The 17,775-nt window shown below is 45.8% G+C and overlaps 1 protein-coding gene across 1 annotated transcript in view; it reads left to right on the top strand.

Annotated features, from left to right (window-relative positions):
- The first annotated feature begins 2,546 nt into the window (after positions 1–2,546).
- palm3 (paralemmin 3) overlaps positions 2,547–17,775 on the top strand; it is a 30,820-nt gene continuing 15,591 nt past the window's right edge. Inside the window, exons 1-2 of the mRNA XM_056585336.1 lie at positions 2,547–2,574; positions 4,319–4,585. Coding sequence (XP_056441311.1) covers positions 2,547–2,574; positions 4,319–4,585 — 295 coding nt within the window. The remainder of the gene's footprint in view (positions 2,575–4,318; positions 4,586–17,775) is intronic.

Below are 17,775 nucleotides of genomic sequence, written 5' to 3'. Positions count from 1 at the left end.
GAAAAACAACTAAAACGTTCCGCAGAGGGAGGGGGAGCAATATTAAGTTTGAGCAAAAAGTGTAAAGACATTTCGGGATGCTCAAGGAGGAGAGTTATATTACATTTGAGCAGCCAAGTGTAGTCTTGTGGTGGATTCTATAGGCATAATTCACCATACTGTGTTATTGACATGTTCTGTGTTATAGGGACGCTGTCGCTTCAAGATCACATGACTTGTGTGTCGATATGCCGGTCGGCGCGTTTGAATTTAACCTTTTTTATATGACAAAATGAACGACCTGCCGTTGCTTATCGAGGTGAGTTGTCTCTAAACTTCTTTTATCGCAATTTCTACAGTCTATAGAAATAATTTGTTACCCAGGAGAGTTTGTCGACGGCGACGCTGTTAAAACAGACGGAAGGGGGGAGGGGGGATATCAATATCACAAGACATTTCGGGATGCAGGATCGATCTTGTCGCGCGCGTGTGCGTGCATGTGCGCATGTGTGTTTGTGCGTGTGTGTGTGTGTGTGTGTGTGTGTGTGTGTGTGTGTTTGTGTGTGTGTGTGTTTGTATACGGTGTGTATGTGCATGCGTGCAGTGTATGTGTGCGTTTGTGCGTGCTGTGTGTGTGTGTGTGAGCTGCAGGCCGCATGGCGTGCATGTGTGTGCGTGCGTGTATGCGGTGTGTGTGTGTAGACGGTGTCCTGCGCTGACTTTTTCTTGTAACGTCTGCGTCAGCGCGTGCGTGTTTGTGCGCTTGTGCTTGTGTGTGTGTGTATGCGGTGTGTATGTACGTGCGTGCGTGCGTGCAGTTTATTCTTTTGCACATGCTGTGTGTGTGTGTGTGTGTGTGTCAGGGCCGGCCCGAGGCATAAGCGATACAAGCGGGCGCTTGTATTTCCTATCGGAAAAAAAAAATTATAATTAAAAATAATTAAAAATAATAATAATAATAATATTAAGTAACTTAAACAAGTGACCTGATTGAATGAAATAATGAATACATCTATACAAGAAAATTCTGATTTTACGATCAATATATCTGCCAGCGTTCGAGTCATGCATATCAACTGCGTGCTCAATCTGCTGACAGATAATTTGCGGTCATAGACAGACACTGCATAATACTCAAGGTTAAGTTGGAAGGGACATATATAAGCATGTCATCTAAAAGGACGTTTTGGTGACTGTTTTGGTGTAAATAACGACTATAATAATACAGGGGTCTATCAAGGGACAAAAGTCTAGAATATTTTTGGCATGAGAGCAACTGAATGAGCCTTCCAGGCCCAAGAGGTCAAGGGGCACTGAAGCCCAAGCCCAAGTCACCATCTCAATAAGTCAAAAAGCAAAATGCTATGAATATGCTTAAATTTAGGTATTTCCCTTCTCCAGCTGGCCATATAAAAAATACAGGAAATCACATCTACGTAATTCAGTATTAATACAATTGATAATGTCAATTAATTCATTGTCAAATCATTGTAGTGTGACATTTTTGTCAATAATCGTAGAGCGCAAATGACTCCGCTAGGTGGGAGGGGGGGCCCCAATATCAAATTCTGCTTAGGGCCCCCGAAAGGCTTGGGCCGGCCCTGGTGTGTGTGTGTGTCTGTGAACTGCAGGCTGATTGGCATATGCGCACTGACCAACTTGAGTAACTTGTGTGACAGGCCTGCTATTATATAGTAGTACGATTATTATTATAAATTATGTTTATTCATTAGTACCAATTATCATAAAGGTCTCAATTCTATGACATTAAGACCTAATTATACCTAGATCACATCCTCATCTGACAATCATAATGATAATCCATGTGATAAAAACATTTTCCCACTTGGTCATTTATTATGTTTGTTTTACCTACCATCCAAAGCTCAGGAATACAAAGTCACTTTCCCTGTGTGACTGTATGCATTTAGCTACCATTACTGAAGAGGACATGTTTAAGATTCTCTCCTCTATCGGTGTTATATTTAGTTCTGCATTCTTTGTTGTAATAAAATATGACACTCTGCAACTCGCCTGCAGCATATAAAAAGTGTAGGATCAGTACCAGCATATCTATTTATAATACATCTTTAATCTTGCATTCTCATCTACCGGAGGTATGCGGCTTATAAGTTTAAAATGTTTTAATGTCGCACCCAGATCATAGGGCAAATAAAAAGTTCCAGTACTCATTAAAGGAGAACTGAACCAACTATTTTTTTTTTTTTTTAAAGGTGCGAATAGTTGGTTCATCCTCATCGTCAAGCGGATGACGATGAGGATGAACCAACTATTCGCACCTTTAAAAAAACTTTTTTTGGTCATTCTGGGGCATAGCTGTAAACTTCCTTTCAATTCCATTTCAATAAGTGGAGGACAGGTATGTCAGATCAACGCCTAATCAGCAGATGACCTGATAACCATATCAGCCAATAAGAGCATAAAATAGCATGTGTTATTTGATCGATACCAACCGCCAAGCATTGTTTGGTTGCGGTCGGAAAGTAAAAAAAGTATGTGCTATGTCGTTTCCTAACCTCTTTTCTTGACCATGTGGTCAAGGAAAGATGTGCAGGAGACATCATATGGACTCAGGTAAGCACAACTGCGATGCTTAGAGAATATGACTGCACTTACAGTAGGCTACGCTACATCATTATGCTGTGTTATGGACCTACGCCTGCCATGATGAAACTACAATGTTCCGAAGATGGACTATCCTTAGATACTTGTCCAGTGTGTTCCTGCTGCATTGCTTTCTTGCAGGCTGTACAAACTCGGACATCCCGGAAGAAAAAAAACACTTCATTAACAAGGCTGGATTTTAATAATTATTTTTAATAAAAGGCTGCCATTCACAAAAGGGAAATGAAATAGTGGTTAGATGGACAATGGTTGCTCACTCTTCCACACCTGTCTTCCCATATCTATGAACATAGGTCCCAATTAGTATGATTGTATGAAAATAATTTTCGTCTCATTCTGTGAACGGTCGAATTGTGCAGTACTTTAAAGGTCCCATGGCATGAAATGTTCACTTTGTGAGGTTTTCTAACATTAGCATGAGTTCCCCTAGCCTGCCTATGGTCCCCCAGAAGCTAGAAATGGCGTAAGGTGTGAAACGAGCACTAGGTATCCTGCTCCTCCTCCGAAAAATGAATTATTATTGTCAAACCGCAGCAAGGAGTTAGGTTGTCTTTAAACATGTTAATAAACAGGGGCATTGATTACTTTCTTCTATTTCTGTACCTCTAACCGTTGGTCTCAATGATGCTACGAGGCATTGAAAACATGCACAAGGGAATAGATTAAAATTAATACATTTATAACTGTCTCTCATGGCCTCTCAGAGGACCTTCATTCATCTTTTTTACTCAAGCGTTGAGAAGCTTTCTATTCATGACTTTCCGTAATTACTTCCATTGACATGTTGGTGGCAACAAAAACACACAGACACACAGACACACGCACACACACACACACACACACACACACACACACAACACACTTATGTAAGCATGCACTTATATAGAGACAGTTTAGGCTAAATGCACATGACAGCAACGTCGTCACTTGCTGAACTACATCATGAAGAAAGAAATTGATGTAGAGAAGAGAGGGAATATTGTTGTGTTACTAATATCAACACGACAATTGAGTTACCTATGCTAACAGGGGTTATATATTAACTTATTTATATATTTGGGTATTATTTCTGGTTGCTATCCCAATTTCTCTGTCTCTTTTCTTGGGAAATAAAAAGTAGCCTATTCCAAGTTTCACGATGCTCTCCTTGCAAACGTTATCAATATGGATTACAGCCAGGCCTGTTCGCATTCAATTATCGAGAGGAAAATCTGCCATCATTAATTAATACCATTTATAATTTATTTGAATTAATACAAACTATTTTATTGTGCACGTCACCATGTCACACCTTTTTATCACAGACCGATTCCACTGTGAGGCTACTCGGCACCAAAAATAGAGGCGCCAAGCACTATAGTTGTACAATTATAATAACCATAAGTGGACGTAAATGATTCTGAATTAGAGGGGGTTATCCGCCCGTGAAAATATCAGTACTTACTTAAACCTGAACCAGCGTGGCGGAGCGGTGGGAACAACAGGAAACTTGGGGGTGTGATGTCTCTTCCTAAAAAGAGGGCCGGGCTGAATGTTAACGCAAGTCAGGTAACCAGCAGGCGACCAGTCTGTATTTTGCCTGTCGAAAAGCTTTCAGGGGAAGAGGCCTGGCAGGCAGTCACTTTCCGATATCATTGCACTCCGTTTCTACCCCCCGTTAAAGCAACTTTTTTCCATTACAGCTGAAATTCAGAACCGCGTGTTAGTTGCAGATCAGGAGCTCATGTGACGAGCTTTGTGTTTCACCGCCAGGTCGCGAGAAACCACACAGGTGTTCAGCTGCGAAGCTGGATCTTTCTCTCTCACACACACAGTCACATACACTCACACACAATTCATTCTGCTGGAAAGTACCCTCGGACCTTGCTGAATAGCGGGACACCCTTTCAGGTCACTGATTCCAGCTGTCGCGACGAATACGTATTGGAGTATTGGATATCAAGTGGCACATTGGGAATAGGTACGTCTTCCGTTGACTATTTTCACAAGCTTAAAATTTTCATTTATTTGTGTTATTTTCCGTTTGTAACTTGCCAAATGGTTTAACAAAGAATAGGCTATGTCCTTGGGCTGACACCTTTTGGAACTGAGCCAAGAATTGCCACCGACCATGAGTAGAGAAGGCTGGCTCGACAGCTGCTGAGTTCTGTGACCTCTGTGGGGCAAACCTAATGACGAGATTAGATATTAACGCAGACAAACGCTATCAGTAGGCCCTGTTGTGCAGCCTTTGAGCCCAAAATGCGCTGATCAATTTAACCAGAGAAGTAAACTCGGTTGTTTATCTCAAAAACGAACCTTGACATGTTCAGTTTAATCACTGATTGCTTCTTATTCTTATTACATGGTTTTCCGGTGATGCACGGGGCCACTTATTGCGGGCGCCAGTGAGATACTCTATGGATATTTCGATAAGGGTGTCTGTCTTCAGTTATGATGACCCCCACCCACCATTACCACCACCAGCCACACAGAGACGTCCATGCCCCAATACCCCCCTTGCTTCAGGCGTGGAAAGTACTTCAGTATGTTTTATATTCAGGCGTATGTTGGTTTATCCATGTACTCCTGCTGCTCCACACAGTTATGTGAAGTAACATATTGTAATGTTTGATGGCGTCTCAGGTATATGAAAGGCTGAACGTGTCCATTGTGAAAGGTTTGCAGTGCAGATTATAGTGTTTTTCACATCTACTGTGAATATTGCGTCGAGATGATTTCAGGGCATCTTGCTGTTGTATATTGTGTGACCAACATTGGTGCCTTGCGGTGAAACGGTAGATCGTAGGCCTACATATGTCTGTTCACATAGTGATGGTGCTACCGGACATCTTTGGATAAAAAACAATATTTGTAAAGTTATTTGTTTGCTGATCTCACTTTACATTTGAGTGATATATACTTTGACCTGAGAACACATCAATAACAAATCCAAAGAATCAAATCAATTGTTACTAAAGCATTTGATGTTTAATTAATTCAAAACCCATCTATTCAGATGTTGCAATAGTTTGGAAGGGGATGAAATATTTCGGTATTTTGTTCTACTCTTGATCAAACTTTTTCAACATTGTTTTCAGCTATTTTCAAGGTGCAAATTCTGTTGTATGACCCAACGTTTCAGTGTACGAGACGAGTGACTTGCTAATGTAATCAGACTTACATCACGAACAGACTATAGGCCATTCGGTTTTGCTTGATTAATGGAAAATAATGAGTGATTAAATACTCCACTGTCTGATAGGACAATGAGGAGGAATACAAAAAGGTTCTGCTAGGGATGGCTGGGAATTTGATTAGTGCCAGATATAACATAAAGAAAAATTAACAGCAGAGCGACAATCCCTTCAAGATCGAATTACCACAATAAGGGTATATAGGCCTATGTCACACCATTCTTCACTAGTTGGATACATATTTGTAAAGAACGCAGTAGAGAGTAGAAAGCGTTTGCAGGACCAAAAGAGAAAAACAAACCTTATGTTCTCTATATTTACTCTGCTTTGCCTCGCTGTCTTACGCATAGCCCTTTCTTTACACTGACTGTGCAAACAAGTGTGCCAGATGAGAATAGACAGTAGAGTAATGACCCTTTGCAAAGGGAACTGCTCCATGGTCTACCCTATCCGCCAATAGCTTTAGATTTATAATTGTTAAAACATTCCACTATTGTTTGTCGGTAGAACGTGCACAAAATACTTGACTCACAAGTGAGAGCTGAGTTTGATGTGTGCTTGTTGTTTACTTTAATTGCTTAATATTTCCAATGGCAAATATACTTATTCCTTTGAACACCAGACACAATGAGTTTAATTAACAGTTTCAGACCTTTGCATGGTTCTTCATGCACATTGCAGCCTAAAATTTGGGGTTTGAGTGCCTTACTGATCGACACTGAAGCCTTGAGGAACCAGCAACCCTTCAGTAGTTGTACAGGATGTACCTTCTGATCTACCGCCACCCCTACAAATCCAGCCCCTATCCCCTATCCAGATAAACTGTTGAAATGTTTCTGGAACTTGCCAGGTAGATTAGTAGGGCTGGATATTCTGTGTGTTCTCATAGAAGAGGTATTTGACAAACCGGTTGGCTCCAGTCTGCTAAGATGATCTGTTCTTTGCCCCCCACCCCCCCCTACCCCCACAATAATAGCAAACCTTTTGGGTTTATTGTTTTAACCAAAGTTAATTATCAGACTATTTTGTATATATCATTGTATAACCATTTTTTGTTCATGCAGCAGTGAATGAGCTAGTAAATCCCTGTTGATTTGGCACACTAAGCTAACCCTTTTTGTGTTACTGAATACTTGAATATGCATACATTAAAATTCTCTTGTATGCAGGTAGATCAGAAGGTACATCCTGTACTGCTACTGAAGGGTTGCTGGTTCCTCAAGGCTTCAGTGATCATCAGTAAGGCACTCGAACCCCACATTTTAGGCTGCAATGTGCTTGAAGAACCATTCAAAGGCCTGAAACTGTTTTTATTCATGAACCAGACCCTCGCCCCCCTTTGCTACCTACACAACAACCACTTACCCGTAATGACCTGCTCTGTAAAGGGGGCCAGATGCTCTGACTCTGCCTGCCCATTATTGCTTGGTATAGTATGCTTCAAATTCAATTTCATAAGCCGCCCCCGCGATCCCTCTCCTCAGACCACCAGCTTTGCTTGCTGGGCCAGGTTATCAACAGGGGTAGGTGTTACCTCAGCCCTCATATAATTTGCCACCCTGGTGGGCTCGGGGGTGTATGTTGACCAAGCCATCCTGGGTACTATCGAGAGGAGGGTAAAGTATCGCTCTCTGTGCTAACCTCTCAACCCCTGCTTGGAGCTCAGAGCTGCTGGGACAGAGCTCTGGGTCCAGTTCCCAGCCAACCCTGCAGTGTTGTTGGGTCATGGGAGATCAGTCAGCTTTTGACCCTTCAGAAGAACTTTGAATGGTTCAGTACAATTCCCAGACATGGCTGACAGGAAGATAAATGTGATAATTCAATCCGGTGCTTTCACCAGATTTACTTGATTTGTGGGTGAATAACAATACTTCCTCATTGAGTCTCTTTAATGCCGCTTTTCCACCGCACATGTAGCTCGACACGACACGACTCGACACGACTCGACACGGTAGCAGCGCGGGTGCTTTTCCACCGCAAATAGTACCTCCGGGACGTGGGCGGGGTCGTCTGCGCAAAAGGGCCGTGACGTATTTTTGTACGCGACGCAAACAACACCTACGTAACCCACACATGGACAGAACCCACAGAACAACAATGGAGAACATCGATGCGATGGTATTCGTGTTCGTATTATTAGCTGGCATGTTGAAGAAGTGGAATATGTTGGCTGCGGCGCTACTATGGCTGTTCTATCGTTACCAGCATGGTTGCCATGTCGCTCTCGTGACTTCGTCACACTCTCTGGCCAATCAGTGGCCGGCCGTCTGCCGACGTCACCTTTTAGCATCGGCTCAGCCGCTTGGAACCTAGAGCGAGGCGGTACTAGAAAAAGCAGCCACTTGAGGTACTAGATCGCGGTGGAAACGCAAAAAAGGCGAGTCGAGTCGTGTCGAGCTGGTACCATGCAGTGGAAAAGCGGCATAAGTTACCTGGAATCAAAATCGCATGTAGTGCTGCAATCACAGCTGCAATGAAGTAGCAACAATTTAGAACTTTCAAAAATACTTGATAATTGTTCTGTATTGTTCAGTAAGTTGTAATATCATTATATTGCACAATGTGCTGTCAATCAAATGGTGATTTATACCAAAATAATGACTGAATGGCTTTTCTTGTTGACTATGATGGAAAACTGTTTCTGTGAGGACTGTGTCCAGTGTTTCCCTCAGGGTGTTTTTCTAGCTGCAGTTCTGAGGTGTGTGTGAGGTGCACTATCTTGATGTGCGCTTGCTGTGCACTGTGCCAATGTCTGCGGGCGCAGAAAGGTTTTACTGATCCTACCAGGGCTCTTGTTCATTCCAGCAGAAATGGTCTCATACGATGGTAAAACAAGAAATGGCATTAGAGTCCACTATGTGCGCACACCACTGTCTTTTGGCAATATTTTTAGTGCGGATACAGTTTTCAGTCTGCAATTGGTAGCCATCCCGTCTTCATTTATTCGGTTCCTTCGGAGGTCATCTTTTGGGCGGAGCCAACCAGGGCCATTGTATCTCTGTGCTGTAGGGGGACCCATGATGCCTGATGTTTTTAAATAAAATAAATACCATTTGGGGTCCCCAACATAATTCTAATTTTAAACACAAAAATAGTATCATCTATGAACTGAACTGAATCATATCTGTACGAGTTTTTTTGTTCATAAAGTGCATTCAGAGTATTCTTCATTTGATTATCTTAAAGCACTGGGCCTCTGAATCCACACCCCTAATCCGCAGCAGGTTACATTCCTTACATTAAAAGTTATCAAGTAACTCCCAGAACGTTATTTGATACGAGCCAACCTTTCTTCCTTGAGCAATAATCCCAGAAAGTGAGAGGGAGACAGGGGATTGGTGAAGTGCTGAAGACTGTCGGGGTTATAGGAGGAGTGAATCGTAAAATGACTGCTGTCTCCCAGTTCCCCACCTCCTTGTCAACACTTGTCCTCCATATGATGATGATGACATACACTAAAGGTAAACATTGGATCATTTTTTTGTGAATCTTGGCGTTAGTGGCGTAAGTGGTGACTCAAACGAAATGTAATGAAGCCAAGAAGTCTTGGCGGCTTAACTGCACCGAGGTCTCTATGACGGGAGTTTGTCCCCCTCCGTTCTACTCACTACGTGTCTAGACCCTCCAGGGTTAGACCTGTCTAGTGGGACTGGAGCCCAACCAACTGAGAGAACGTCACCGCCACTCCCCCCTAGCTAACTGCTGGATTAAGCAGAGCTGAATAGTGATTCATGATAGCTGACTGGTGTGATCTGTTGGCTGGGCTGTTGGCCCCAGAGGCGTGGTGGCCCCTGGTTTGGACACCGTGACAATGGGGAAATGAGCAGAGGAAGGATTACACCAGTCCTGCATTCCACATTTTTCACACACTCACACTCGCTAATCCCTTGCTCACAGACAAAACAAATGTAGCAAGCAGTTACTCGTCACACACACATGCTTTTGCTTTTCAAGGCACATACATCATACAAAAGTAAGCCTTAATACCATAGAAAAGTGGGTCCTTGTATAATTCATTAACACAATGTGTGTGTGTGTGTGTGCGCCTAGATGGTGCATGTGCAAAATATTGAAGTAAAGTTGGAAACCATGAAGTGGTTGCTTGCTGTCTTTTGTAGGCTCCATGCAGCTGTGGAAGAGGATGTGTGTCTGATGGATAATGGGGGGCTGGTGGAGACAGCTTTGGGTTTCGTGTCAGGACTTGCTAGTGCAGGTGTTGGAATCTTCTCTGATGCCTTCCTTGATTTGACTTGACTCCTTGCCCCTTGCTCTGCTCTCAGTTGCCATTTAAAATCCCCCTTTGGTCATGTTCCACAAACCCTCTCTCTTGGTCCACTTGTCTCATTCTCTGTACCTGTATGCTGTAAACTGCGTGCCATTTGTGGCAGTTGATGAGATTAATTCTTCTTTTGAGGCCTTATTCATGTCAGGTCAACACTAAAAGGAACTTTAGTGTTGACCTTTCAACATCTCTAGCTCACAATTGCTATCTCTCAGTCACTCAAAGCTGGTTGGGTCACATTCATCCGTCATACTGTCCTATTATGTTATACCATTTAACCTAAGCTATGATCCTCCAGTCAAAGGTTAGAGACAAATCTTGGTTTCCGCTGAGTCGTCTGAAGCAGCCACCAGTTGCAGTAAGTTCTCTCTCAGCAGAATTCCTCGCATTCCCTAACATTTTGTGTTATTGTGCCTGGCTGATGTGAAGTTGTGCCACACAACAGCATGTGTTTATGTGGTAATTCAAGGCCGATTGGAATTGGTACTGCATTTTATGAAATAATATCCCACGTTGAACCAGAGATCACCACCGCCAATATGTAGTAGTATAAATAGTTTGACTGCTCCCTAAGAAGGGGATCTTACCGCCTCGAGAAGAATTCCTCTCCTGAATAACAATAACATGATGTAATCGTGGAGGGAATCAAGGGCTGGCTCGTGAGTGCTGTGAGGTGTAAAGGCTAGTGTGCTAGTATGTCTTATGATCAGGTGGTCCTCTGGTGTGCCTGTCATGTCTGAATTAAAGACCTTCCCCATGGCAACATCTCCCCTACATCGGTGGAGCAAGCTTATCCATGCCTACAGGCTGCTTTTTAATCCCAAATCTTGTGTGATAATAGAAATAACATTTCTACTGCACAGGCTGATTACAGAAGTCATGTCAATTACATCTCCATTACACAGCAAGATAACCCATCAAAGAGAGACACATAGAGGGATATTTTCTGAATAAGAACCTACAGCCCCAGCATGTCCCATTTTATCCGGGTGTCCAGGCAGAATGGAATATAAATAGGGTTATTCTTGCGCTGTCTTTCATCTAATGGGCAAATTAATATATATTAAAAAATATACATCGTCTTGGATATTGATTTGGATTCAGTTCACTGTGTGAGCTTAGACTAAAATAGGCGTAAATATGAAGCACAAATGGAAAAAAAAATTAGCTTGGCTGAGTCAAGTTTTAAGTTGTATAAGATATTGTTTACTGGGGTATTCCTATTTAAGTGTTGTTAACCATCGGGGATGTGTACGTGTACGTTGTAGGCACACTGTGTAGCCTACAACATAATGTTTTTAAGTTTCGATTCAGTTGGAATTATGGCGGAAGGAGGAGACGACAGCGCTCAAGACATCCATCAACCTTCTTATAGGGATGTGCATTTCTGGCAAAAAATCTCATCTCATTTTCGTCCGCTTATCCGGGATCGGGTCGCGGGGGGAGCAGCTCAAGCAGGGGGCCCCAGACTTCCCTTTCCCGGGCCACATTGGCCAACTCTGACGGGGGGATCCCGAGGTGTTCCCAGGCCAGTGTTGAGATATAATCTCTCCACCTAGTCCTGGGTCTTCCCCGAGGTCTCCTCCCCACTGGACGTGCCTGAAACACCTCCCAAGGAAGGCGCCCAGTGGGCATCCTTACCAGAGGCCCGAACCACCTCAGCTGACTCCTTTCTAAGTAAAGGAGCAGCGGCTCTAATCCGAGTTCCTCACGGATGGCTGAGCTTCTCACCCTATCCCTAAGGGAGACGCCAGCCACCCTTCTGAGAAAACTCATCTCGGCCGCTTGTACCCGCGATCTCGTCCTTTCGGTCATCACCCAGCCCTCATGACCATAGGTGAGGATAGGAACGAAGATCGACCGGTAGATTGAGAGCTTTGCCTTGCGGCTCAGCTCTCTTTTCGTTACAACGGTGCGGTAAAGCGAACGCAATACCGCCCCCGCTGCTCCGATTCTCCGGCCAATCTCACGCTCCATAGTACCCTCACTCGCGAACAAGGCCCCGAGGTACTTGAACTCCTTCACTTGGGCTAAGGACTCATTTCCTACCCGGAGTAAGCAATCCATCGGTTTCCTGCTAAGAGTCATGGCCTCAGATTTAGCGGTGCTGATCCTCATCCCAGCCGCTTCACACTCGGCCGCCAGCCGATCCAGTGAGTGCTGAAGGTCACAGGTCGATGATCCAATGAGGACCACATAATCTGCAAAAAGCAGTGACGAGATCCTCAGACCACCGAACTGCAACCCCTCCAACACCACGACTACGCCTCGACATCCTGTCCATGTACTTTATATCACAAACAGGATTGGTGACAAGGCGCAGCCCTGGCGGAGACCAGCACCCACTGAGAACGAAACTGACTGGCTGCCGAGGACGCAAACACAGCTCCCGCTTTTGGAGTACAGGGATTGGATGGCCCTGAGGATAGACCCCCTTACCCCATACTCCCGCAGCACCTCCCACAGTTTCTCCCGGGGGACCCGGTCATACGCCTTCTCCAGATCCACAAAACACATGTAGACCGGATGGGCATACTCCCAGGCCCCCTCCAGGATCCTTGCAAGAGTGAAGAGCTGGTCCGTAGTTCCACGTCTGGGGCGAAAACCGCATTGTTCCTCTTCAATCTGAGGTTCGACGATCGGCCAAACCCTCCTTTCCAGCACCTTGGAGTAGACTTTACCAGGGAGGCTGAGAAGTGTGATACCCCGGTAATTGGCACACACTCTCTGGTCCCCCTTTTTGAACAGGGGAACCACCACCCCGGTTTGCCACTCCTTTGGCACTGTACCCGACTCCCACGCGATGTTGAATAGGCGTGTCAACCATGACAGCCCCTCAACACCCAGAGCCTTTAGCATTTCTGGCTGGATCTCATCAATCCCTGGGGTTTTGCCACTGCGGAGATGTTTGACTACCTCAGTGACCTCCACCAGGGAAATTGACGACGAAACACCATCAACCTCGAGCTCTGCCTCCAACATAGAGGGCGTGTTATTCGGATTCAGGAGTTCCTCAAAGTGTTCCTTCCAACGTCCGACGACCTCCTCAGTTGAGGTCAACAGAGTCCCATCCTTACTGTACAGCTTGGATGGTTCCCCGTTTCCCCCTCCTGAGGTGCCGGATAGTCTTCCAGAAACACTTTGGTGCCGACCGAAAGTCCTTCTCCATGGCCTCTCCGAACTTCTCCCACACCCGCTGCTTAGCCTCCGACACGGCAGCAGCTGCAGCCCTTCGGGCCTGTCGGTACCCTGCAACCGAGTCAGGAGTCCTCCAGGATATCATATCCCGGAAGGCCTCCTTCTTCAATCGGACGGCTTCCCTGACCACCGGTGTCCACCACGGTGTCCGAGGGTTACCGCCCCTTGAGGAGCCTAAGACCCTGAGGCCACAGCTAGCCACTGCAGCTTCAGCAATGGAGGCTTTGAACACCGCCCACTCCGGCTCAATGCCCCCAACCTCCAAAGGAATGCCAGAAAAACTCCGCCGGAGGTGTGAGTTGAAGATACCTAGGACGGGGGCCTCCTCCAGACGTTCCCAGTTCACCCGCACTACTCTTTTGGGCTTACCAGGTCTATCCGGAAATTTCCCCCATTCCCTGATCCAACTCACAACCAGATGGTGGTCGGTTGACAGTTCCGCCCCTCTCTTTACCCGAGTGTCCAAAACATGCGGCCTCAGATCAGATGACACGATCACAAAATCGATCATTGATCTTCGGCCTAGGGTACTCTGGTACCAGGTACACTTATGAGCACCCTTATGTTCGAACATGGTGTTTGTTATGGATAATCCATGACTAGCACAGAAGTCCAATAACAAACGACCGCTTGGGTTTAGATCAGGGAGGCTGTTCCTCCCCACCACGCCTCTCCAGGTGTCTCCATCGTTGCCCACGTGGGCGTTGAAGTCACCCAGCAGAACTACGGAGTCCCCTACTGGAGCCCCATACAGGACTCCATTCAGGGTCTCCAAGAAGGCCGAGTACTCTGAGCTGCTGTTTGGTGCATACGCAAAAACAACAGTCAGAGTTTTCCCCCCTTCCACCCTTAGGCGCAGGGAGGCGACCCTCTCGTCTACCGGGGTAAACTCCAACACCGCGGCGCTCAGCCGGGGATTTATGAGTATCCCCACACCTGCCCGGCGCCTCACGCCCTCGGCAACTCCGGAGAAGAATAGAGTCCAACCCTTATCCAGGAGTACGGTACCAGAGCTGAGACTGTGCGTGGAGGTAAGCCCCACCAGATCTAACTGATAGCGCTCCACCTCCCTCACAAGCTCCGGTTCCTTTCCCCACAGCGAGGTGACGTTCCACTTCCCCAGAGCCAGCTTCTGCCGTCCGGGTCTGGTCCGTCCAGACCCCTGACCTTCGCTGCCACCCATGTGGCTGGGCACCCGACCCGACCCGTCCCACAGGTGGTGGGCCCATGGGATTAAGAGAGGGGGGGTGCCACGTAGTTTGTTCGGGCTATGCCCGACCGGGCTCCGTGGCAAACCCGCCCACCAGGCGCTCGCCATGGGGCCCTCCGTCTGGGCCTGGCTCCAGACGGGGGCCCCGGGCTTCCTCCGGGCCGGGTCACATCTCCTCTTCTTTCTTCTTTTCAAAAAATACTATTCAATATTCACTGAGAAGTATTCGAATAATATTCAAAAATCAGTCAATCAAGGACCCCCCACGCACGCACACACGCACCTCGGATACACGCACACACAAAAAAATCGACTTTCCTTGACAGAGGTCATTATATGCTTAGCAACGGGGAATTATCAAAAAAAATATCACCACCGGAAGTTGTAAAGGCCCATGCAAGTGAACGGAGCATTCAACAGCATTGAGAAGAGCCGTTTAATAAAAACAATAGTCACATTCATTATTCGATATTCTACGTGACTCGGCTATTCGACAATCGTTGCCCATCCCCACCTTCTAAGAGGACTTAAGTCTGAAGTATGGGCATATTTAGGTATTCAAAAATACCGTGATAATACCAGAAACCGGGATAATTTTGGTCTCAATAACCATGAGGTTAAATTTCCATACCGTTCCATCCCTAGTTTGCTTTGATATTCCACAGCGCACTCCAAATGCCATCATTATGTGAGAAATGCGAGGGCTAAAGCCATCAGAAAGAACACGCATGCACACATGTGCGTGTAGAATTGGAATGCAGAGATGTCATTTGCCTGAGATGGACTTGAAGGAACGTGGTTTCATCCGGACAAACTGATTTTCTCTCAAATGACTCTGTTCCACACAATATTGCACCCACGCCGTCGCACACTAATGCACCGATGCACACTAAAAGAGCATTCCTTCCATTTATCACACACACACACACACACACACACACACACACACACACACACACACACACACACACACACACACACTCTAATGCACCAATCTTGTCCTAGATGAATTTCCACTTGGATAAGCAATGATATCCATGTCCTCGATGGATTATGCAGGCGAGTCGATGAAGCCGCTGGACTTCAATAGCTGAGGAAAACCCACTCAGCGCTGTCTCACGTCGGCCACCACTCTCGCCAGGGACTGATTGCTGTTTTAATTTGCTCCCCGTCTCTGATCGAAGAAAAAAGTTGATGTTTGATGTTGGAGTCTATTTAAAGTTGGGGCTCTTCCTGAGTGAAGGCCAGTGACGACGGGGGGGGGGGGAGTTCAGGGTCGCTGTGATTGGACACTGCAGGACATCACCACTTCTCTTCCTGTCCCGACAACATTTGGGAAGGACATTCATTCAGATGACCTAGCTGCCTTGAAATGATAATGCCGCCTCCTCATTGTCTTACTCTCTTAGCATCTCTCTCTCTCTTTTACATCCATGCGTCGTTTCCATGTCTATTCCTGGCTTTCCCAGGGTTCAGTTATGTACTGGTGCGGATGATCTTGTACTGGTGTTGCTGTCACGTCCTGTGAGGGCTAAGGCCTATATACTGGAATCTGTAGCACACCAAAGCGGCAGAAAAGAGCTGACTACACCCTTTTGAAGGCTCTTATTAAAGCACCCGGGGATAACCGCTCTGTGTAATGCAGGTGTTAGAACTTCATTACAGCAGTTAAGGAACAGCACTCGACATGGAGCAATATCAAACAGGCCTTTTAGAAAGATTTATTGTACCGTAATAATGTTCTCTCTCTTTCTATCTCTCTCTTTCTGTCTCTCTCTCGGAGAAGCCGAGCATAAAGACATCAAAATGTGGTGAATGTTTCAAGGGGGAGGGGCGGGGGTTAGATTGCATCATCACACGTCAGAATGTCACTATGTAGCATGTCTTCAGAGTGTGTGTGTGTGTGTGTGTGTGTGTGTGTGTGTGTGTGTGTGTGTGTTGGGGGGGTGTTTGTGTGTGTGTGTGTGTGTGTGTGTGTGTGTGTGTGTGTGTGTGTGTGTGTGTGTGTGTGTGTGTGTGTGTGTGTGTGTGTGTGGTTAGTGCTGAAACACCGCTATTCGGTAATCCCTGAAGAAGTAGGACAGCGCGGCGGTTTGAACGGTGCTAGAGAGCGAACCCAATTTCATATTTATCTCTCTTCAGGGTCAGGTTTATTCCAACACATTTCAACCGCTCTACCTTTTAGATGTAGCACAGAGAGCCAGTACCCTGAAACCCTGCACAATTGCGCTGCCAGTAGCCACCCTAGCGTCTGTCCAGGTACCTTTTGACCCTCGGCACACACGCACTGACGCACGTCGCACACACACTTTTCTCCAGGAATTCCTCTGTCTGGAAGCACGCATTGAAATCAGCTGTTCCAAGACAGCCCAAGGTTAGGGTAAAGTCTTCATGTGAGACGGTACCCGTCTTTCTTTCCCTAAGTGAAACAACCGTCATTTACTGTTAGCCAATTGGAAGCAGCATTTTGGGCATGTGATCATTAGCCCCCATGCCATTACTGATTATTGAGAATCCCTTTTCATTCAGTGGATGTGTTGCTGGATCTCTCCAAAACCTTGCCTCCGAGCACTTGGAGGGATGAAATGCTAACGCTAATCTCTGTTTGGGATTTACTCAGTGAATATAATCAAAAGGTTTTCATAGGTAGCGCCACTTCTCAGAATGTGCTGAACAATAAAGTTGTTTACGGAAGGGTCTTCTGGAACACTAGAGAGCAAACTATAAACGAGGAAAATATGTGCTGTGTGTGTGTGTGTGTGTGTGTGTGTGTGTCTGATTTTATTTGACAAAATACGATCCTTAAAGCCCCCTGCTGATCAGCTGTGAGGTAACCGCCCCTCTCACTCTGCGGTCTACTGCTGGGAAAATATACGTTGTAACCGCCACGCGCAACATAAATACACATTCTGGCTTACACACACAAGCACACTCGCGCAGGGGGATGAATGTGCATTCTTTTGCCACCTAGGCGCCAGGAATGTTTTCAGTGAAACCATGCCAACGGCGCAGTTCCTGCAGAGCTAACTCCATGGGTCTAGTAACGCTGGAGAGAGCGAGGGAGTGACTAGAACTCTCTCTGTTCATTAGTTCACATTTCCTATTCTCATCGCCCTTTTAGACCAACAAAAGGCTAAAGGGAAAGGACAATCGGATGACTAAAGAGAGACAGTGCCAGAGGGAGAGAGATGGAGAGAAGATAACGCAGGGAAGGGGATGTAGAGAGAGAAGGCGACGTTATGGAGAAGAATATTGAAGGGAAGCATAGAAGGTAAGATGGGACA

The sequence above is a fragment of the Gadus chalcogrammus genome, chromosome 3 (assembly GCF_026213295.1).
Source record: "Gadus chalcogrammus isolate NIFS_2021 chromosome 3, NIFS_Gcha_1.0, whole genome shotgun sequence".
Lineage (NCBI taxonomy): Eukaryota > Metazoa > Chordata > Actinopteri > Gadiformes > Gadidae > Gadus > Gadus chalcogrammus.
Note: the sequence above shows the minus strand (reverse complement) of the source record. Positions and strands in the feature narration are given on the sequence as shown.